We start from the raw sequence: 21,652 nt of genomic DNA on the forward strand, positions 1-21,652 counted from the left end.
GCCTCTCCCTTCCAGGACAGCCGTCACCCTTATGAGCCTGGCCTCTATGTGGGCTGCAGGACCTTTGGGGAGGGGTCCCGAATCTCAGCCCCTTCTGTCGTTTTTCTGTCGGGACAGGGGGAGGAGGGTTGGAATTAAAGCACTCATTCATGAGAAGTCTCTCCAGACGGCTACCTTTGGGAATCTGGGGGCTGGGGTCCCCAGGAGGCGCCATCCAGCCATTTGCAGTTCGTTATTCTGATGCCCCACTGGAGACACGCAAGTTCAGGGCGGGCTGTTTGGGGAACGCCTCTCCCCAGGTTCACGGAGAGCGCTACCCTACGCGGCAGCCCCTAGATTGTCCCAAAGAATTGGGCTTCTGGCAGCGATGGTGCGTGTCTGCAAACGCGCGCACCAGCGTGGAGAGGGTGTGGGCGCGAGTGGCTTCTGATGTGCAAACCTGATCTAAGGACCTGAGTGAGGGTTGGTATGCTGCGTATGTTGGGTAGGCCCGAGTGGACAGTCCCTTACAGAGATGTCTAAGGAGAGGCACCCAGAACCTGTCTATCTTCGTCTGGTTTAGGATTTCCACAACCTCCCTCCCACCACCTACTGCCGCCAAGAGTCCCCTCTTCCGCAGGCAGGAATTTTCTGGATCGGGGCTCAGTTCAAGGCGCCATGGTTGGGAGGGGCTCGCAGGTCTGGGGTCCAGGGCCCCAGGTGGGCACATCTGGGAGCGCGAACCTGCGGCTGGATCCCCCGCCCAGCTGGGCATCGGGAGAGGCGCCCGCCCAGGTGTGCAGAAGGGTAGCCGCGAGCCTGCCTGTAGAGCCCTGCGCAGCCGCGAGGTGGCGCCGCAGCCGCAGCACCGCCCGCCGGCCCGGGCCGCTCCAGATAAGAGTGTGCGGAAAGCGCGGCGGGGCTGAGACGCGACCAGGACGCGGGGAGGACGGAGCAGCAGGACAGACCGACCGGGGGCCCGGCGGGCGGAGGGCAGCGCAGCGCAGCCACGTCCCCCCCTGGATCCGCCGACAGCCGGGCCCGGGGCTTCCGACATGCCCCCCAGGTGGGTCCTGGAGCTGGGGACCGGGAAGGACAGGGGACCCGGGACAGCCCGGTCGTCGCGCGGCTGGCCGCCTTGGGCGCATCCTCTGGCGTGGGCGCCCCAACGCGACTAGCGGCTGGCGCTCGGGGGTCTGGCTGTCGCCCCTGGAGGACTGGGGACCGCCGGGCCGCTGCTGCGCGCCGGGTTCACGCTGGGGTCAACGGCCCGGGGCCGGCTCTGCCCGCACATGGGCTGGAAAGGCGAGGGGAAGGGAAGGGAAGGGGAGCTGGCGGGCGGGGCTGCAGGGGCGCTGCCCTGGCACAGCTCGGCGCCTGGCAGCGGGGTCTGGTGGGGCGCGGGCTAGGAGCTGCCACCGCCGCGGGGAGGGCCGCTCGCCGGGCTCCGGCCGCAGGTAACCAGCTGCGAGGCCCTGCGGGCCAGGCAGGGAGCAGGGTGGGGCGGGCGAGGAAGCTCAGGGCTCGGGCCCCACGGCCGCCAGACCGCCGCCGAAATTGGGGGCCGAGAGCAAAAAACCTGGGAGCGGAGGGACCGGGGCCGGCGCGCTCGTCCCGCCCTGTCTGAAGTTGGGAAAGTTTCCCCCCAAGTTTGGGGCGGCAGAGTTCCGGGGGAGCAGGGGACCGGGGAGCTGCGGAGGGAGGCGCCGGGTCCGCAAACGTCGGGCCGAGGCCGGGCCTGGGGCCGGAACGCGGGTGGGGCGCAGGCCAGGGTCAGGGCCACAGCCGGCTGCGCGCCGTGCCCGCCCGGGGCGCTGCCCCCTCCCTCCCCTGGGAGCTGCGTGGCTCCCCCCTCCCCCCCACCTGCTTCCTGCCTCAGCCTCCTGCCCCGATATAACGCCCTCCCCGCGCCGGGGCCCGGCCTTCGCGCTCTGCCCGCCACGGCGGCCGCTGCCTCCTCTCCCCGCGCCGCGGCCGCTGCCCGGGCCCCGAGCGAGGGCCTGACAGCCCCCGGCCGGGGCGGCGCCACGGCGGGGCCCCGCGCTCCCGTGCTCCGTATCACTTCCCCAAGCTGGGGCAACTTCTCCCGAGGCGGGAGGCGCTTCTCGCTCGGCTCCCCTTCTCCCCACTTGAGCAAACTTCTGGGCCCTGAATGACTTTTCCTGAAGCGGACATTTTACTCAAATCGGGTAACTGTCTCCGAAAGGGTCACCTCGCCTGAACAGTTTTTTTCTCCTGGGAAGCACCCAGTCCGTGTGCCCAGCAGCGCCGGGGGCTCCGGGGCGCGCACAGCCCCGGCCCGGCCGCCTCTCCACCCGCTGGGCGCTCTGCTCCGCTCCTCCTCTTGCTTCGGCCCAGGCGGCCTAGGCGCCCAAGGCGCCCACTCCCGGAGGCCGCTGGTCCTCCGCCCGTGCCCAGGCCGCGGTGCTGCATGCCCCTGCTCAGCTGAGGGGAAGGGGAAGGGGAAGTGCCGGCGGCCGGGTCTCGCTGCGGGCCTCTTACCCGGCTGCTGTGTGTCCCCGCAGGAGAGTGTGCTGGGCAGACGATGCTGGACACGATGGAGGCGCCCGGCCACTCGAGGCAGCTGCTGCTGCAGCTCAACAGCCAGCGCACCAAGGGCTTCTTGTGCGACGTGATCATCGTGGTGCAGAACGCCCTCTTCCGCGCGCACAAGAACGTGCTGGCGGCCAGCAGCGCCTACCTCAAGTCCCTGGTGGTGCACGACAACCTGCTGAACCTGGACCATGACATGGTGAGCCCGGCCGTGTTCCGCCTGGTGCTGGACTTCATCTACACCGGCCGCCTGGCTGACGGCGCGGAGGCGGCGGCGGCGGCGGCCGTGGCCCCCGGGGCCGAGCCGAGCCTGGGCGCCGTGCTGGCCGCCGCCAGCTACCTGCAGATCCCCGATCTTGTGGCGCTGTGCAAGAAGCGCCTCAAGCGCCACGGCAAGTACTGCCACCTGCGGGGCGGCGGCAGCGGCGGCGGCGGCTACGCGCCCTACGGGCGGCCGGGCCGGGGCCTCAGGGCCGCCACGCCCGTCATCCAGGCCTGCTACTCCTCCCCGGCCGGGCCGCCGCCGCCGCCGCCACCGCCGCAGCCGCCCACCGCCGAGCCGTCGTCGGGCCCAGAGGCCGGGGTCAACACGCACTGCGCCGAGCTGTACGCCTCGGGCCCCGGCCCCGCCGCTGCGCTCTGCGCCCCGGAGCGTCGCTGCTCCCCGCTCTGCGGCCTGGACCTGTCCAAGAAAAGCCCGCCCGGCTCCGCGGCCCCCGAGAGGCCGCTGAGTGAGCGCGAGCTGCCCCCGCGCCCAGACAGCCCGCCCAGCGCCGGTCCTGCCGCCTATAAGGAGCCGCCGCTTGCCCTGCCGCCGCTGCCGCCGCTGGCCTTTCAGAAGCTGGAGGAGGCCGCGCCGCCTCCGGACCCGTTCCGCGGCGGCGTCAGCCCGGGACCCGAGCCCCCCGGCCGCCCCGACGGGTCCAGCCTTCTCTACCGCTGGATGAAGCACGAGCCAGGCCTGGGTAGCTACGGTGACGAGCTGGTCCGCGAGCGCGGCTCCCCCGGCGAGCGCTGCGAGGAGCGCGGCGGGGATGGGGCTGCCTCGCCCGCGGGGCCCCCACTCGGCCTGGTGCCGCCGCCCCGCTACCCGGGCAGCCTGGACGGGCCAGGCCCCGGCGGCGACGGCGACGACTACAAGAGCAGCAGTGAGGAGACTGGCAGCAGCGAGGACCCCAGCCCGCCCGGAGGCCACCTGGAGGGCTACCCGTGTCCGCACCTGGCGTACGGCGAGCCGGAGAGCTTCGGGGACAACCTGTACGTTTGCATCCCTTGCGGCAAGGGGTTCCCCAGCTCTGAGCAGCTGAATGCGCACGTGGAGGCGCACGTGGAGGAGGAGGAGGCGCTGTATGGCCGGGCCGAGGCAGCCGACGTGGCCGCCGGGGCGGCGGGCCTAGGGCCCCCTTTTGGCGGCGGCGGGGACAAGGTGGCCGGGGCTCCTGGCGGCCTGGGAGAGCTGCTGCGGCCATACCGCTGCGCATCCTGCGACAAGAGCTACAAGGACCCCGCCACGCTGCGGCAGCACGAGAAGACACACTGGCTGACACGGCCCTATCCATGCACCATCTGCGGGAAAAAGTTCACGCAGCGCGGGACCATGACGCGCCACATGCGCAGCCACCTGGGCCTCAAGCCTTTCGCGTGCGACGCATGCGGCATGCGCTTCACGCGCCAGTACCGCCTCACGGAGCACATGCGCATCCACTCGGGCGAGAAGCCCTACGAGTGCCAGGTGTGCGGCGGCAAGTTCGCACAGCAACGCAACCTCATCAGCCATATGAAGATGCACGCCGTGGGTGGCGCGGCCGGCGCAGCCGGGGCGCTGGCGGGCCTAGGGGGGCTGCCTGGTGTCCCCGGCCCGGACGGCAAGGGCAAGCTGGATTTCCCCGAGGGCGTCTTCGCCGTAGCCCGCCTCACGGCCGAGCAGCTGAGCCTGAAGCAGCAGGACAAGGCGGCCGCTGCCGAGCTGCTGGCGCAGACCACGCACTTCCTGCACGACCCCAAGGTGGCGCTCGAGAGCCTCTACCCGCTGGCCAAGTTCACCGCGGAGCTGGGCCTCAGCCCGGACAAGGCGGCGGAGGTGCTGAGCCAGGGCGCTCACCTGGCCGCCGGGCCCGACGGTCGGACCATCGACCGTTTCTCTCCTACCTAGAGCGCCCCTCGCTGCTGCCGCGCGCCCCTACCCATGCCCCTAGGGAGCGGTGGCGGCAGCGGGCAGGCACACCGAGCCCGGGACAACTGTAGCAGCAGCGGCAGCAGCGTCACCGCAGTGGCGGCCCCACCTCTCTGCGGCCTCACCTGGCCTCACTGCTTTGTGCCTTAGCCCCGGGGTGGGGGTGGGGGAAAACCCCGGGACAGGGGTGGGGTGGGGGAGGGGAGATTTATATTTTTGATATCAGCTTTGACCAAAGGAGACCCCTGGCCTCTCCCCGCCTCTTCCTGTGGTTCGTTGGCCCCTCTCCCCCGGCTCCGTGCTGCTCTTGGGGGAGGGGTGTCACTGTTGGGGCGCTCCTAGCCCTACCTCCGGCCCTTGCGACCACACCCATTCTCACTGTGAATCTCCCCGCTGGGGTCGGAGCGTCGGGCAGAGCTGGGGGGTGGGGGAGGGGACTGAGCCGGCCGGAGGGCCCCCCGCCCCCACTCCCGCCCGCCCCGGGACTGATAATGTGAAGTTCCTCATTTTGCACAAGTGGCACTAGCCCCAGGGCCAACCTTTCCCTCCCGGACCACCAAGGGCCGGGAGTTCCAGAGTCTGGGCTAGGACAGCCAGCTCAGGCCTACCGGGGTCTCCCACTCCCGCGAGGTCCCGTCCCTTCCCTGGGGTCCCGGACCGTATTTATTGCATGCGCCCCGGTGGGCTGGGCTGGAACGCGGTCTCTCTAGCTCCCTCCCTCCTCGTTTGTATATTCCCTACCTTGTACACAGGCTCTTTTAGAGCCGCTTCCATTTTCTATACTCGAACCAAACAGCAATAAAGCAGTAACCAAGGACCAGGACCTTGCCGCTGTCTTCGCCCTTGCAAAGCCCTGGGTGGGCTGCACCTGGGTGCTTGGACGGGCCAGAAGGGCCGCCCTCACACAGGTGCAGAGGCTTGGATCTGCTTCCCCTCCCCAGCCCCAGAAATAGATCAGCAAGAGGTCAGGTATGTTTCATAACTACAAATTTATTAAGGAAACAAAACCAAGCTGCAAAGGGGACAGAGAGGAGAGATGGGTCTTCCCCCTACCCAGTCACTGGCCTTCAGCCAGGGGAGAGCTCCAAGGAGAGGCTGGGGCCCCCCCGCCCCCACTCAAGAGCCCAGCCTTCTGGGGCCATGGCGGGCCTCATCCCCCTAACCACTGGCCTCAGCCTCCTGCAGAGTGCCGCCTCCTTCTGGCATAACCTTGGGCCTCAGGGAGGGCACAGTGTCCTGCCGTGCTCTGGGCAGTCTGGACAGGCAGTGGGCTCTAGGGGGAACTCTCCCACCGGCCCATCAAGGTTTATCCCTGATTCCACCTAAAACCCTCTCTCCCTCTTAACTCCTCCCTGTCCCTGCTCCTGGCTGGAAGGACTTACTTCCAGCAGGAAGCCTGCCCAGTGAGATCTGCAGCACGCGCACCAGCTAATGGCGCAGTGCAAAACTGGAAGGCCTTCAATGGGCCCCCGTGGCAGTTCCGGGAAGTCCGTGGCAAAGCTAGAAACAAGGTGCAAAGCCCGGGCTGGGCTATGCTCCCTGCAGGCCCTCGGGCTGGGCTGTACCAGCCTGCAAGTTTTGAGGCTGGGGCCTGGCAAGGAAGGGCGGGATGGGAAAGCCTTCTGGGGCTCCTGCCGCAGGTAGCAGAGCAGGAAGAGAGCCAGTAGGCCCTTGGCAAGGAACTGAGGTGAGGAAGTTGCGGGGATGCGGGAGGTGAAAGGGATCAACCTGAAAGGGCAGGAAGAGGAGGGGTGGGGGTGGGGGTGGGGATGTGTGGATCTGTGTGCGTGGGGGTGGCGCTGAGAGGAGTTCGAGGAAGCTTCCCAAAGAGGATACTAGAGCAAAAGGCAGGCCAGTGAGGGAGAAGGGAGCAGGTGGAGGCCCCAGGGAGCATGGGCCTGAGACCCACGTCCCTTCCCTCCAGACTAATGTCTGCGAAAGGTGAAAACTAGTGTCTACAAGGGGCTACACTGCTAAGAACCAGAGGAGCAGCGGGGGTGGGGGGGGTTGGGGGGAGGTAGGTATGTACTGGGGTGGGGAGGAGGAGGGAGCGGTGGGGGCCTGGGGCTGCTGTTAGGGAAATGGGGTCCAGAACCCAACTTGTGGATTCACGGGGGAATCCAGGCCTCTGAGAGACGGAGACATGCCCCAGGCACTCTCTTCAGGAGACTAAAGCCCCGCGGACGCATTCGCGACTAGAGTTTTGAACAGCAAAGGGACCTGTGATTTCACCTCCATCTGATGGAAACTAAAACCTCTGCCTCATCTCCACTGGGGAAAGTGGCTGAGTCCCTGGGGTGAGCAGGCCTTCCCCAGCCCTGGAGTGAGACAGGGGAGGCAGAAAGGCTGACAGCACGGGCGGCCCAGCTGGCTTGCCCACCTGCTGCTGCTGTAGCCAGCCACCTCCCTGCAGCCCAGAAGGGTCCCAGCAGCTTCCGCCCAGCCCTTGGGAGGGGCTCTGTGAGGAGCAGCTCCCCCACAGCACGGCCACGGCGTGGGTTGAAGAGGATGGTTTATTGTCTGGGTGGATTGGTGGCTCAGGCACGTGGACATCTTCCGTGCTACACTGGGTGCCTGGTGGCCTCTCAGGAACGGTTCCAGGGGGTGGGCCCCAGCGCGGCTCCCTCAGCCCACCTGGGCCCACGTGAGGAAGGCAGGGATGTCCCGCACAGGCACATTCCTGGTCAGTGCCTTCACACGTAGGTTCCGGTCATCTGTCAACAGCACCACCTCCCGCAGCAGCCGGATCGGCTCTTCTGTAGGCACAAGAGAGCAAAAGGAGCTCACTCAGGGCAAGAGGCAGAGGCCCTGGCTGCTGCTGCTGGCCCCCGAGAACGTGGTGCGGAGGAAGGTCGGGGCAAGCCGTTTCTTGGCCCTTTCCTTCACCTGGACTTTCAGTTAACAGTGGCCCTCCCCTGCCTCTTCCCCTACTGGCTCAGCCGACAATGGCCCACCCTGCACAGGACTCGGTTCTGCCTTAGGTCTGACGGCCCCGCCAATCCTGGCCTCCCAGGCCCCTGAAATGAGGGAGTAGAGACCCTTGCCTGCTCCTTCTGACTGCGTGGCCGGGCCTGTGCCCACAATAACCCTGCCTTTTCCCGCATCTCCTCCCTCCAGAGCTGGCAGGCCAATGCCATATGCACCCACAGGGAGGAAACTGGAGACGGGAGAGGAAGTGTATGTGGGGCTCAGGGGTGGGGAGAGGGGTCAGCTCGAAGGGGGTCTAAGGAGTGGTGGGGCAGAGTTCCTGGCAGAGCAGTGCCAAGGGGGATCCTGAGGCTAAGGCCAACTGATTTCCTTTGTTAAATCAAAGTAATCCATATACACGGTGAGCAGCTCTGAACAGGAAGAAGAGTAAACAGGGAAAGCAGGGAAGACCATGCTCTCAGCTCTCCCTCCGCCTGCACCAGGGCTAGATCTGTGCATCCTTCTAAGTTTCTTTAGGCACGTTTACCAACACTCGTACTTGCACATAAGCTTCTACTCCAACAACACTGCACTCACACTAGCCACACTCAATTCAAATTTAATACACATAAAAAGATTTTCTGTATTGGCAGAGATAACCTCCATTCTTTTTAGATGAACTTTTAGCACAATGTCTCTACTGCCTCTCTCCTCCCAATTCTCTAACCTTTAATGTACCAGAGAATTTAAAATGGGGCCACACACTCACAAGCTGACGCTGTGCTGGGGTGGCAGGCCCACTCCTTGGTCCAGGCTGGGCATTTCCCGGCGGACGCCTGGCAAGCAGTGAGGCACAGGACACGTCCTGCAGTGCTCACTGGCTGCGTGGGCTGGCGGGGACGGGGATTGCAAACATCCGTGTCTGACCTGAGTCTTGGGCTTGCCAGCTCCAGGCAGGGAAGCTGAGAACTGGCTTTCAGCCTCAGAAACACGGGGAGCCGGGGGAGGAGGGGGGGCAAGAGAGGGAAAGGCTGATGGGGCGGACAGTGGTGAGGAAGGAAGGGAGAGCAGGGGAGGGTGTGACAGAGGCGAGGGGCTGTGGCGGCAGAGGAAAAAAGACAGTCTTAGGTGAGGGGATGCACCAGGACCACTTGACTGCCCGGGCCTGGCCCTGGCCTGTGTTAGTGTGGGTGGGGCGTGCGGGTGCTCTGCGGGGCTCCCAGCGGCCTGTCCAAGTCCGTGTGTAGCCTCACCACTCCTGCCTCGGGCCTCAGACCAGGAGAGTCCCAGGCCTTAGGTCAGCCAGCCAAGGCCTGGTGTTGCTGGCAGGGGTCTGCAGGGGTTTCTGTGGATATTTTGAGACATTTTTAACAATAAACATCCTCTGTTTTGACACTGGTAACTTCACTTTGTTAGAAACCAGAGACTGTCATCTTGTCAGGCCCCATCCGCCATAATCCACATGATTTTAAAATTCAACATCGTTTACACATAAACATTTGGTGACGGTTTCTCTGTGAATCTGACAAGTTAATCTGCTAAGAATTCACACTGACAAATGGGGTTTGATTACACGAGCCGTTGCTGATGTAATTCTGATGGGGCGGTCCCCAGGATGGCAGTGGGTTCCTGCAGGCTGTGTGGAGTAAAGTGGGGGTTGGGGTGGGGGTAATAAGGCCAAGGCCCAAATGTGTCTGTGCAAAGGAAGAAACAGTTCTGAGGCTGAGCACTGCCAAACCGCACTTCCCAACAAGGCCCCTGCGACCCTCTAGGAAGCTGCCTGGGAACAAAGCACAAGCCCCTCTGTTGGCTGAGCCAGGACGCCCTTTCATCCCTTAAATGCTCCAGAGGTGGCCCTGGGGGACAGTACACATAAGGCATACAGCAGGACCACTCTGAGGAACAGCTGTGGGCTCATTACCGGCCCTGGGCAGAGGAAGAGGATGGCAACCTATAGACATCCTGACAGCCCCTCAAGCCCCATTGACACTGAAGCTGTGCGAGAAGAAACACAAAGATGTGGATGAAGTGGTCAAGAGCTTGGAATAGAGCCCTGTGGGAGCCTTTGGCCCAAAGGTGGGGTTTTTCTCACCAAAAAGGGCTGAGTGCTCAGGCTCTTACCTCCTCCAACGAGGAAAGGCCTACTACTAGCTGGGGAAGTGTCCCTGCCCCAGGCCTGATGCCCAGTCAACATATGGGAGTGAACTGAGAACATGGCCAAGGAAAGGGGGTATGCCCCAAAGACCACTGGGGCTGTCCTCCTCAGACCTGCAGAGCCCTGGGCTCAGGAGACCACAGCCAGAATTAAGCTACACTGAGTCAGACATTGTTGCTATCCAGAAGTCACTGAGGACCCAAGAAAGGAAATGGATGTACACGTGGTGGGGAAAAGCTGACGCCTGAGACAGGCTGCCTGGGCCAGCCTCGCCGCTGATTGGTCCAAGGCTGATCCACATCCCCGAGTGTGGGGAGCTATGATAGGGAGGCCTGACCCAAAGGTGCACAGGACCCTGAGAGGACTCCTCAGGCTCCCCGGGCAGAGTCCGTGGCCTGAGGATAGGAAGGATGAGCAGGGCAGAGGGTGGACGACCCTGAGGCAGAGGCAGAGCTGTACCTTTGCTTGTAGGCATGAAGTCCTTAGCCTTGTCTTTGCAGTAGTGGAGGCAGCAGGAGAGGATCAGGTCATCGTTGTTACCCTGGAGGAAGACAGTGTGAGAGGGGCCACTGGGCAGGAGAGGGCGCTGTGTGGAGGCAGCAGAGCCCTGGAAGGGCCACATCCCCGGTCCCTCCCGTGAGTGCTCCGGCCCCGCCTGGCTGGGTCTAACTGTGCTGACAGTGATCTAGGGGACAAGGAACTCCCCCATCCTGGGCCTCAATGGTGGCTGCTCCCTCAGCTGTCAAGGTTAACAGACCTTTCTTTAGCCCTTCCCTGCCAGAGTCCCTGGCTGAAGGCTGGCTGGGGACTTTCCCTTCCTGCCAGGGAGCTCACCAGTTGGCCAGTGATGTCCTCACTGCGGAAGGCGATGGATTCAAGTTCATTGCCACGGCTGGTCAGGGCCCGCAGACAAGAATCCCGACTCTCGAATCGTCGCTCGAGGAACTCGATGGACTTGCGGGCCTTTTCTTGTACCACACGGGCATAGCCCCCAGCCCGGTGGTCTGTCTCTTGCCCTTTGGCCAGGCCGTCCAGCTCATTGATCACTGATGAGACAGAGGCCCACAGTGTGTCAGCTACCACAGTCAGCAACAGTGTCTGTCCACCCCAGGCCTCTCTCCACTCACTTTCCCAGCTAGCACCTTTCCAGGCCACACGGTCCACCCTTCTGCTACGGGGTCTTCCCGTGAAGTGAGGGGAGGAGGGGAGCTTTTGGGGGCAAGAAGTATCCCAGACTTCCAATGCTCTATCCTTCTTTTTTTTTTTTTTTTTTTTTGACAGGCAGAGTGGACAGTGAGAGAGAGACAGAGAGAAAGGTCTTCCTTTGCCGTTGGTTCACCCTCCAATGGCCGCTGCGGCCGGCGCACCGTGCTGATCCGATGGCAGGAGCCAGGTACTTATCCTGGTCTCCCATGGGGTGCAGGGCCCAAGGACTTGGGCCATCCTCCACTGCACTCCCGGGCCACAGCAGAGAGCTGGCCTGGAAGAGGGGCAACCGGGACAGAATCCGGCGCCCCGACCGGGACTAGAACCCGGTGTGCCGGCGCCGCAAGGCGGAGGATTAGCCTAGTGAGCCGCGGCGCCGGCCCTCTATCCTTCTTCTGCCTCTCCCCCTAAGCCCCTCCCTGCTCCTGGGAGGAACTTAAAGGGATGTTCTGAAGCTGGGTATTTAGAGGAACAAACCTGGCTCCCAATGATGCATTTTTCAGTTATAGGATCAAATTGGAAGGCCCTCTTGGGAGAGGCAAGGGTACACAGCAGCAGCAAAAGAGGAAGTGAGGCATTCTCCCTCACTGTGGGCCCCTAACCACAGCAGTCCAAGAGGGTCAAGTCCTACGACCCCTCTTCTGGATGGGGTACAGGGAAGTCACCATGGAGGAAGGGGCAGTGAAGCCTTGCTTGCCAGGGCCCTGGCATTCCTCAAAACCATGCCCTTGGCACATCTACTTCCTCTGATGCTGCACGTGTGTGTGTGTGTGTGTGTGCGCGCGCGCCTGCCTGCCTGCCTATGTGTCTGGGACACGGCTTCATTTTCTGGTGAAGATTCTTTCCAAAATTCCAGCCAAAAGCCTGAGGTCAAGTGGGAAATATGCACTCCTTGGGGGCTCCGGGAGAGTTTGGGGTCTGAGGCCTCTCCTCAGTACAGTGATTCATGGCTTGGGGAGACGGCATGAGCATGCTGTTCCATGGTGAGCCTGGCACTCATTGTCTGGGTATTCCGAGACACTTTCTGGAAGGGGCCCATGTGGGAACACACACACACACACACACACACTGTGTAATGCCATGCTTTCAGCAACCTGAGGCTGCAGCGTATATACAACGTATAGATGAGACTAGGGAGCAGTGATGGATAGGTGTATGGTACAGCAAACAGAAGATCAAACAGGAAAAACTGGTATTCTATCCCAAAATCTGCTTTCCTGCTTCCAAACTAAACAGGCTTCAAAGGAGAAGCTTGTTTGTGCTTCTGCACCAGGCGGGGCTTCTCAATGCTGGGGTCAGGCCTAAGGAGCACAGACCAGGTTAAAGAGCACAAGAAACAGGCCGGGAGAGCTCTCAGCTTAACCCTCTGCTGCTCTGGGAAGAGGGCATGAGACCACGGTGGAAAGCACCGGGGAACAGGAGACCCTCTTATAGCTCCTGAGAGTCCGGGGACACACCCAGCTGAGGCAGGTTCAAGACGCTGGCCTGAACTGCCGTGAGAGCCTCAGCTACTGCCGGCCTGTTCAGATGCATCCTCTCGGGTTTTCTCCACCTTCACCGAATCTGGATCTCCTGACGAAATCATAAGCTCCTCAGGAGTGAGGGCCAGAGCTCTGTCCTTCCCTAGGCCTGGGAAACAAGGGCACACAGTCGGGCACACAGCAGGGGCCCAATCAGTGCCTGTGACCAAGAACTTACTCTCCTGGGATGGTATCTGAGCCACTGAATCTGAGGGGGCTCCTGTGATGCCAACAACCTCCACTAGTTATGCCATTTCCTGGCAAAAAGATGACCAATTCACTTTCCTTCTCCCTCAAAAACTTCTGGAAAGGAAAGCACAGACATTCTGTCCTGAAAGGCGGCTCACCCCAGGACCCAAGGAGGGAAGAGGGAAGCTGGGAAGCTTGGGACGTGATGGTCTCGCCGCTCTGCCTTAGTGACAGAAGTTGCTCTTCTTTTGAAGTACAGAAAACCTTCCCGTAGGTCTAAGGGCCTGGGTTTAAGAGGCTCTGGCCAGGCCACATGGGGAGGGGAAGGAAGACGGGGAGGGTGGAGGCGAGGAGGAGGGCTGCTTCAGTGCCAACATTCTCAGGTGGTGCTAGCATGTTTCCCACAACCCCCCAGGGCTCTACTGCCTTTGCAGGGCGGATGCTTCCTGCCCTTTGTTTCCACCCCCATCTGGCACGAAGACACTCGGGATTGAAAGGGAAGGCCCCGTGGAACACCTTGGCATGGGAGTCAGAGGTGGCCTGGCAGGCAGACTGCCAGTCTGGTGGCTTTTTCAGAGAACAAACTTGCTCCAAGTGGCTGCTAAAAAGGTGATATTAGAAAGCTTGGGCTAGCGGTGGGTGTTTGGCCTAGCAGTTGAGCTGCTGGTTGGGATGGCCACATCCCTGCTGCAGTGCAAGGTTCGAGTCCCAGCTCCTGACTGCAGTGTCCTGCTAATGCACAGCTGGGAGGCAGTGGTGTTGGCTCAAGTAACTGGGCTCTTGTCATCCATGGAGGATACCTGGATTGTGATCCCAGATCCCAGCTTTAACCTGGCCCAGCCCTGGCTGTTGTGGGCATCTGGGGAGTGAAACAGTAGATGAGAGCTCTCTGTCTCTGTCTCACAAAACAAAACAAAACAAACAAACAAACAAACAAAAAAACAACCCAAACACCAAACAAAAAACACACAAAAATAAACCCAAACAAAAACGCCAGGTCCTCCCCGCACAGTACAGCCAGGTCCTCCCCCACACAGTACAGCCATCACCTATATTTGACAGGAGCCCAGAGCCCAGAGCCCACCCTAAGGCTGACCCACCACAGAGCTGAGAACTAAGAGTGCCCACAGTCCTCTGGAGACAGCCTAGCAGGGCTTCTCTGGCCAGAGGGTGGAAAAGCAAGCTAGCTGGGTTCCAACAGGCTGACCTTGCACCAGTACCAATGACCAGATGGTGGTAAGGGCCCAAGGGGTAGGAACCCACAGGCATGAGCCAGGGGCTTGCTCTGGATGGTTCCTGTCAGCCTGGCCTTAGGGTGACACTGGCCAGAAGAATGCTACCTCGAACCAACAGAATGATCATGAAAAGCTACAAGACAATCAGACTAAAGGCATCTAACCACTTCAAAATCCTCCCAGCCTCCCTGCCAGACCACCCAGCAGCACTGCCGTTATCTGCCAGGGCTGAGTGTTTACCAATAACGGGAACCAGCTTTGCTGTTTTACTGCAAGCTTTATAAGGATAAAAACAAGGGCTGGGCTCATGCAGCCTCTGGTTGCTGGGACACAGGAGTCCATTTGCTCAAGCAGTTTAAGCCACGGATCAGCCATAATAATTTGAACTGCTTTGATTATTAAACACTTTTCCTTGCCCCACGCATTCCCTACCTCCCTGCAAATCCTGTCTTATACACGCACAGCAGGGCTCTGCCTGCCTGGCCCCTGGCCATGGGGCATGTGTATGGGGGCGGCTGCTGTGCACGTGCAGGGCTGCTCTGCCCTTCCCGCCTGACTCACCGATGAGGGGTACCACCAGGATGTACTTCCTGCTCTCCAGCAGCCGGGCTAGACTGGCCAGGTGGTCGATGAAGCCATTGGTGTCTGGGACGAGGAACAAGGGTCTGATCTCGAGTTCCATCTGCCTCATCTGACTCTGGTCTTCCAGGACAGCCTACAGGGACACAGTGAGTGAGCCAGAGAGTGAGCAGGCAAGCAGGTGGGTGAGCCAGGGCCCTGACTCGGCCGCACGTCAGCTTCCTGCTCCCCACACCCCTTCCCTTCCAGAGGAACCAAGGGCTGAGCAAAACACTGCATCAAAATCAATACAGATCAAGGGGCTGGTGGATGGAGCATGATTAAAACCGTGCCTGGGACCGAGAAAGGACCCTGATGGTATGAAAAATAGTAGGTCCCTGAAAGTAGGGCTTTGGGCTAAAAATCAACAAGAAAGAGTGGTTTCAACAGGCAGCATACAGAGGGCCCTTCTCAGCCCAGACACTTATGCATACCCTAAGCAGAATTTACTAGTTCAATTTATTTCACTGTAGCCAAAAAAGAAGTTACACTCAAAGGCTAGGCACAAAGTGATGTTGATAACACCAAACCAAGTCTCCCGCAGCAGCAGGGGCCACAGGGTGGTTAATTCTGACCCACACTGGTGCTGCTGTACAATGGCACCCAGACTGACTCCAACTGCACCTTCTCAACTGGCATGGTGAATCCTAAACGCTGGTCACTTCTGTTCTTTTTTCCCTCATTTGTCACAGCCCTGAACAAACGACACTACTCTTCTTCCATGTGACGCTTTCCTCTAAACGGCCATCTAAGTCAAGTCACTTCTTGTCTTCCTCGGCAACGCTCTCCATGGTATCAAGGGCTTGACAGCCCTGTCAAACGTTCCCCAGTGCAAGCTAGACTGCTAGAAGACAAGGTCACACTGTCTCCTCTGCAGTGTGGAATACACTCCTCCAGTGGCACCAGCCCTCACCCTGGGGGACCATGGGGCTGTCTTCAGGACTTCCATGTCTCTCACGGAAGCTCTGTGCGCATTTGGGAAAGCCCAGTTTTCTCAAGTGTGCGGCAGTGGCCCATCCATATAGGCTATGGGTATCTGTGACTACAGAGCATGGTCACTTTCGTGCTGCTTCCTCTTCTGGGGAGCACGGCCAAGAAGTGAACTGATCTGCTGCCATCTGCCCAGCCTGGAAGCTCTCTGGGTAGGGAGCTGGCGGGCACCAACACAAAGCTGGCAGGGGCCAGGCGAGCAGCGCAGCCTCCTACGCCCTCGCATGGCCTTCTGCCACGCCGCAGCTCGCAGGGACGACGGATGCAGGTTCAGGGCAGGGGCAGCGGTGTGCGTGCCAACTGAGATGGGGCCCACGGCGCCGGGCCCGGCCACCAACAGTCAGCGAGGAGGCTGCTCAGGTTTCACTGACAATGACAGTAAAACTGAAAGGGCATGCCTTCAAATGATGGGGGTGGCTTCTCTGTGACCTACCAGGGACCTCTCCCTATGAGTAAGTCGTTGCTGCCACTGCCACCACAGCTGGTGGAAGGCACACGCCACAGGACGCTGGCAGGCATGAGAAATGCAGCCAGGAGGCTCATGCCGCTCAAATCTTCCCACTGATCTCACCTCTGAAGGGGAAGCACCACTGCTGCTGGCCACTTGCCCATGGGACTTGGGTCACCGCCCCTCCCCACATGGCTGCCAGCTAGAGGGTGACACACATTCTACCAAACCTGGCTGGGGCATTTTGAAAGAGCAGGAAATGGTCCTGCTCAGGTTCAGTAAGCAACTGCCCTTTCTCCTCCGCAGACGAGCATCAGTGCTGCTGTTCCTCATTTTCCCAGCTGCACGCTCTGCCTCTAGCTCTTTCACTGCCAGGACACTTATCCTGGTAGCCCAGGCCCCCTGCTCTGTCTGTCTTTCTGGGTGAGGAGACAGAACATGCACTGAAGGGCCAGCATTGCGGCACCGCAGGTTAAGCCACTGTGACACTGGCATCCTACAGGAACTCTGGTTTGAGTCCCAGCTGCTCTGCTTAGGATCCAGCCCCCTGCTAATGTGCCTGGAAAAGCAGCAGAAGATGGCCCAAGTGCTTGGGACCCTGCCACCCATGTGGGAGACCTGGAGGGAGTTACAAGTTCCTGGCTCAGCTCTGGCTGTTGTGGCCATCTGGGGAGTAAACCAGTATGTGGAAGCTCTCTCTGTGTCTCTCCCTCTCTCTTGTACTCTGCCTCTCAAACAAACAAGCAAACAAAAACAGAGAACGTGCTCTGACACTGTTGGAGGAAGATGAATGACAGGGGTAGGATCCTAACTGAGCACCATCCCTCTGCCCCGTCCTACCAAGATTCCACTCACACCTGTTGTCCTGCCTCAAGAGGTGAATTCCAGCTCTGGCTTGGTTCTGTCAAAGAAGTGGAACTGGCTGCCATTTTTTACTCTGTGCAAGCCATTAGCTCCTCGGACCCTGCTCAATGCCCAAGCCATTACCTCATCTGACCTTTACTGGTGGCAGTGGGCAGGTGGGTCTCTCAGCCAGTTGGCCTTGGGAGGCTGGGAGCAAACTAAGCCTACTGTGTGATCTGGTGACAGGACAGAAAACTTCTAGGAGAAAGGTTCAGGAAAGTTCTGACTTTCCTGAGTTCTTAGAGCTCTGGTACACGGCCAGAAAGGTGAACAGGCCACAGCCCCTTAGGGAGGGCTGGTTCCCTGGAGGTGGGGTGGAGCCAAGCTGCGTGAGGGTGGTCAGAGCTGTGCTGCCATCATCCGGTCCCAGGGTCACCCGCAGACAACTTCCCTTAACCTGGCTCTGCCCAGTGAGTCACCACACAACTGCTTCCTGTTCCCCACATACCTTCAGGAGTCTCAGGAGACTAAATGAGGCTGTTCTCTCTTCTCCTGGGGTGCCAGTGGGCCTTGGGGGGTTATACCTGGGTCATGAGACTGACTCAGTCCCTTAACAAAAAAAAAGGGGGGGGGGCAGATGGAGGATGGAGGAGGGCCTGGGAGCCCACAGGCCCTCTCAGATGGGTGTCTGCATTTCCGGCCCTTTTTGAGTGGTGCTGTGTGTGTGTGTGTTTAGCATTTGCCCTCCCAACTTTTCCAGATTTTACCCGTCAGATTCCTGGCAGCTGTGCACGGCGCCTGTGCCGGCCGTCACGTCCCATTCCGATCCCTGGGTCGCACGGTGAGAGAAGGACACAGGATGCGCAGGGAGTGAAAAAGTGATGTCGGTGGGGAGAGTGCCAAGTCCCCGCTCATAGCCATGGGACGCTTGGGGAGAGGGGAAGCATGCGGCTGTGGAGTTCAGAGGCCGGTAGTGAGATTTATTTTTGTTTGTATGAGTAAAAAGCTGCAGAAGCCTCTGGTGGGGGTGAGGGGGGGCACAGTTGGAATGCTGTGATTCAGACAGACTGGCCCTGGCCTGGAGTCAAGCGTGCTGACCCGGAAAGGAGAGTTCCATAGGATCCCTGCTAACTGCAGCTGAGGCTGGACCACAGTGGTCCTTGGATGGTGTACTGGGGACACAACAAAGCAGGGACACACTGAATCAAACTGATGGCAAGAAGAAGGACTGAGTCACTATAAACTCAGAAGAGTGAAAGAACAATTTTAATTGTGCTTCTGGAAGGTGCTTTGTAAACAAGCTAGTGATCTGAGTGAGAGACCATGTGCAACCCCACCTGAGGAGGAAGCGAACAGGTTTGCGAACCCAGGGAGGGCTCCTTCCACACAGTGGTGGTGATTTCAAGGTGCTGACCTACTGAAAATGGAGACATGAGAATTATAAACAAAAGTAGCTCAGCCGGCTGATATAGGACATGTGGAACTTGGAGATACCTAATCACGAGGCAGAGCCACCAGGAAAAGGCCTGGTGGGTCTCCCTTCTGCTTAGGGACTCCATGTGGACTCAGCCGCTTCCTCCCTCCCACAGGACAACGGGGGCACTCACCCCTGGGACTCATGGGCCTGAGCAATGTCTTCACCAGAAATCATAAGTCTGATGACAGCACATTTCCATGTTCACCTGTATGTCAAAGGCCCCAGCAAAGGGTCTGACACATGCATTAGTAACTCAACAAATGTCTGTTTCCTTTCTTCTTGCCCAGGTCCATTTTTCATTTTCTATATATCCAGAAGGAAAAATATCTGGGGAAACCACCAGGGAGAAGAACTGGGGTTTTGGAGGGATGAGGCAGAGGACCACTGATTGTTACTGCAAACCTCACAATACTGCTGTTTTTGTGTGTGGATGTATATGAAAAATAAAAAAAATGGAAATGAAAATAGGAATAGTTGGTGAGATGACCACTGGCAGGCAGTTCCTTCTTGAGCCAGCAGAAAGCAGCTACCACATCTGCTGTCAGAAGCAGGCCCAGCCACCCACAGCCACCGGAGAGCAATCGGGGTCAGCATCCTAACCTGGGGTGTACTGCTAACAGGAAACCTCTGCTTGGGACCCCTCTCCTAGATGTCCAAAAGCACCACAGCACTTAATATACAGTTGCCTTCTTTCTTAAAATTATGACCACTTGTTTGCTGTTCTTGCTTTATGAGGACTGATTTTCAAAGTACACTGTCAGGTGCTCAAGAATGGGAAAATCGGCTGCTTTCCTTGTAGTTTCTTTTATAGTATCTAGCATAGCACTCAACATACCACATAGGCTCAGAGTTGAAAGGCACTGTAAAGATAATCTGAAGGATTTTAACCAGTAAATCTTGTTCTGAAAAAGCCAAAGAGGTTAAGCGTGACATCTCTGAGCTGGCTCCAAGCAGCAGCCTAAGGGGGTTTTAGGCCATAGTCTGAGCACTCCATCGGAGGATGGAACTCCATGAATGTTGCTGGAGTCAGGGAGGTAGCAGCAGCTGAAGCACTTGGACCCAGGAACAGTGCGTGCAGAGAAACTGGAGCCGGCCTGGGTGGGGTGGGTGGCTGCCTGGCTCCGCAGGCTGTGCTTTCCTGCCCTGGCGTGAACGTGCCCCTGGCCTGGTAGTGTGCTGGCTCCCACCCTGCCTCCGACAGCTAGGAGCCAGGGCTGAGTGTCTGCCTTCCGCTAGCTTCCATACAGGTGTGGGGGGCTCTGTGCATACCCCATTGTTCCACAATGTCCTCCCCCCCCCCAGCTGGGTGACAGTGTGAATGGACTGCAGCTATATTTAGAGTGAAACTCCTGGGGCCACCACAAAGGAGTGACTGCATCTTCAGGAGGGTGGGTGGGCGGGAAGGGGACAGGGGAGCAAGGCTATTTTCAGAACACATGTCATTGCTGGCTACAGAGCAAGACTGTGGCCATAATGCGGAGGGAAACAATAGCTGTGGCCAGAGGAAGAGCCTGTTATGTTTCAGGTGGGATGTTTGCAACTGCTCAGGAAACCTGACCCCGCCCGACAGCAGCACAAATCACAGCAAAGCCTCATGCAGGCAGTGAGGCGGCAGGGGATTCACAGGGCCAGGGCCAGTAAGAGGTGCCAAGAGGCCACGCCTCATGCCTGGAGGAGGATTTTCAGTGACCGCTTTGCCCTGGAGGCCTGGTTAGGAATGAAACACTTCTGACCAATTCCCAGACAAATCATGTACCCGGTGCTGGTCTCTGGACATCTCCCAAGAATGGCAGTGGGAATGAAAAGAACTCAGGAGGAGAGCAAGGTGGGCAGAACCAGCCCACTAGGAGGAGCTGTCTCTGGCAACCAGGCCAAAGCCTGGGCTGAGCCCTAGAGTGGGGCCTCAAAGCCGCGGGTGGGAGGACTTGGCGCCCCCAGCATCCAGGGGCCTGCCTGGGTGCTGCAACTCCAGCTGCACGGGCCCCGAGAGCTCCCCACACCCCTTTTCTGACCTCCAGTCGGCCCCACTCACCAGCCTCTGTGCAACGCCGGAAGCTGGGAGGGACAGGCTGTGGAGGGAGGCCAGGCCTCACCTCCCCCTATTCCTACAGATGAGCTTAGGCCCAGGGGTCTAGGTGGGAGCAGGGAAGTGGGGGCGTGGCTACAACCCCAGATCTCACTTGGACTTTATGGCTATCATGGGGGCCAAGAGGATTTTTTTTCAACCCTATCTTCATATCCCCTTCCCAAAACATGTGTGGTTCCTGTTTGCTGCATCTGTAAAAGGCGCTGGGAGCTGGGGACTTGCCTTACACCTCTCGGTTAGCACCCTGGAGACTGGTGGAGTTCGGAGCAGTGTAATTTACAGCCCATCTCTCCGATCTTAATTCACTCGATGCTCCTTTCTTCCTTATTGTATTAGTGTGACCCAGGTACCTGCCAACAATAATGGCCTCTCTAGCTAGAAGCCTCTCCCCCACTCCCAGGACAATTTATACCTTTTCCTTGGGATTTTCCCCCCCTTAAATTAAAGAAAAAGAGGAAAAATAAGAAAAGGTTAACATGGGTTTGGAGCACTGAAGCCCCCGTGGTTCTGGGCAGGGAGCCAATGGCCCGAGGGCACACACATGTGTGTGCTCTCCCAGAAGGGCCTTCACCGGCCCTGTTTTACAGCCACCTCGGCACAGACTCCAGGGTTCACGCATATGGCCAGACAGATGTGTCTGGCTTACGTTCAAGGCTGGAAAATGAAGAATTATGGAAGTGAAGGGCCCCGGGCATTAAAGGGGGGGGGGAGGGAAGGGGGGAATTTTTCCTCTGCTGAGAAATCCTCCTGTGGCTGTGAGGCTGGAGGAAGGAGGCTGACAGGAGGCAGGGCCGCCAGCAGTGGTGCATGTGGGGCCTGTTCTTAAAGGGGCCACAGCAACTCATGCTCTGCTGGTCAACAGCAGGCCCTCAAGGCCAGGGTTGGAGCAGCTTTCTCTGAACCGAGCTGATGGGAAGAAGGGGGCACTGGAGGTCAGGGCTTATGGACGATCTCTAATTTTCAAGGCACTGCTTGTTGCCAGAGGGGTAGAGCTGAACATGGTGCTCCAGACAGGGACTGCACCATGTACTCTGACAACATCTTGTCTTTCCTTTTTGCACAACACCATCCACACCTCCAATCAGTTGTTTAAAAAGAATGGCTTTGGGCCAGTGCTGTGGTGTAGCTGGTTAACCTGCTGCCTGCAATGCCAGCATCCTAAATGGGCAGAGTCCTGGCTGCTCCACTTCTGATCCAGCTCCCTGCTAATGCACCTGAGAAAGCAATGGAAGATGGCCCAAGTGCTTTCCCCTGTCACCTGCCCCTCCTACCC

General features: G+C 59.5%; 2 protein-coding genes across 7 annotated transcripts in view; one reads left to right on the plus strand and one right to left on the minus strand.

The window, feature by feature from the left end:
* Positions 1-882: 882 nt before the first annotated feature.
* Positions 883-5,523, plus strand: HIC1 (HIC ZBTB transcriptional repressor 1). 2 transcript variants are annotated; one of them, XM_002719041.6, is made up of 2 exons: positions 883-1,045; positions 2,505-5,523. In XM_002719041.6, exon 2 carries the CDS (start codon positions 2,525-2,527, stop codon positions 4,682-4,684), a length of 2,160 nt encoding a protein of 719 aa, XP_002719087.3. In that variant the 5' UTR covers positions 883-1,045; positions 2,505-2,524; the 3' UTR covers positions 4,685-5,523. The 2 variants fall into 2 exon arrangements, with proteins under 2 accessions (XP_002719087.3, XP_051680473.1); XM_051824513.3 differs by lacking the exon at positions 883-1,045 and adding an exon at positions 1,990-2,168.
* A 1,677-nt stretch (positions 5,524-7,200) lies between these two features.
* SMG6 (SMG6 nonsense mediated mRNA decay factor) overlaps positions 7,201-21,652 on the minus strand; it is a 261,637-nt gene continuing 247,185 nt past the window's right edge. For 4 of the 5 annotated variants that reach the window (XM_002718880.6, XM_008270916.5, XM_051824499.3 and 1 more), the window contains 4 exons: positions 14,479-14,632; positions 10,602-10,813; positions 10,227-10,308; positions 7,201-7,461 (listed from right to left, as the gene is read on the minus strand). In XM_002718880.6, coding sequence (XP_002718926.1) covers positions 7,331-7,461; positions 10,227-10,308; positions 10,602-10,813; positions 14,479-14,632 — 579 coding nt within the window. In that variant the 3' untranslated portion in view covers positions 7,201-7,330. Of the gene's footprint in view, positions 7,462-10,226; positions 10,309-10,576; positions 10,814-14,478; positions 14,633-21,652 lie in introns of those variants that run through there. The other variant, XM_051824500.3, reaches the window with a different exon arrangement.

This window comes from Oryctolagus cuniculus, chromosome 17 (genome assembly GCF_051225735.1).
Source record: "Oryctolagus cuniculus isolate XC-2025 breed Fujian yellow rabbit chromosome 17, ASM5122573v1, whole genome shotgun sequence".
Classification (NCBI taxonomy): domain Eukaryota; kingdom Metazoa; phylum Chordata; class Mammalia; order Lagomorpha; family Leporidae; genus Oryctolagus; species Oryctolagus cuniculus.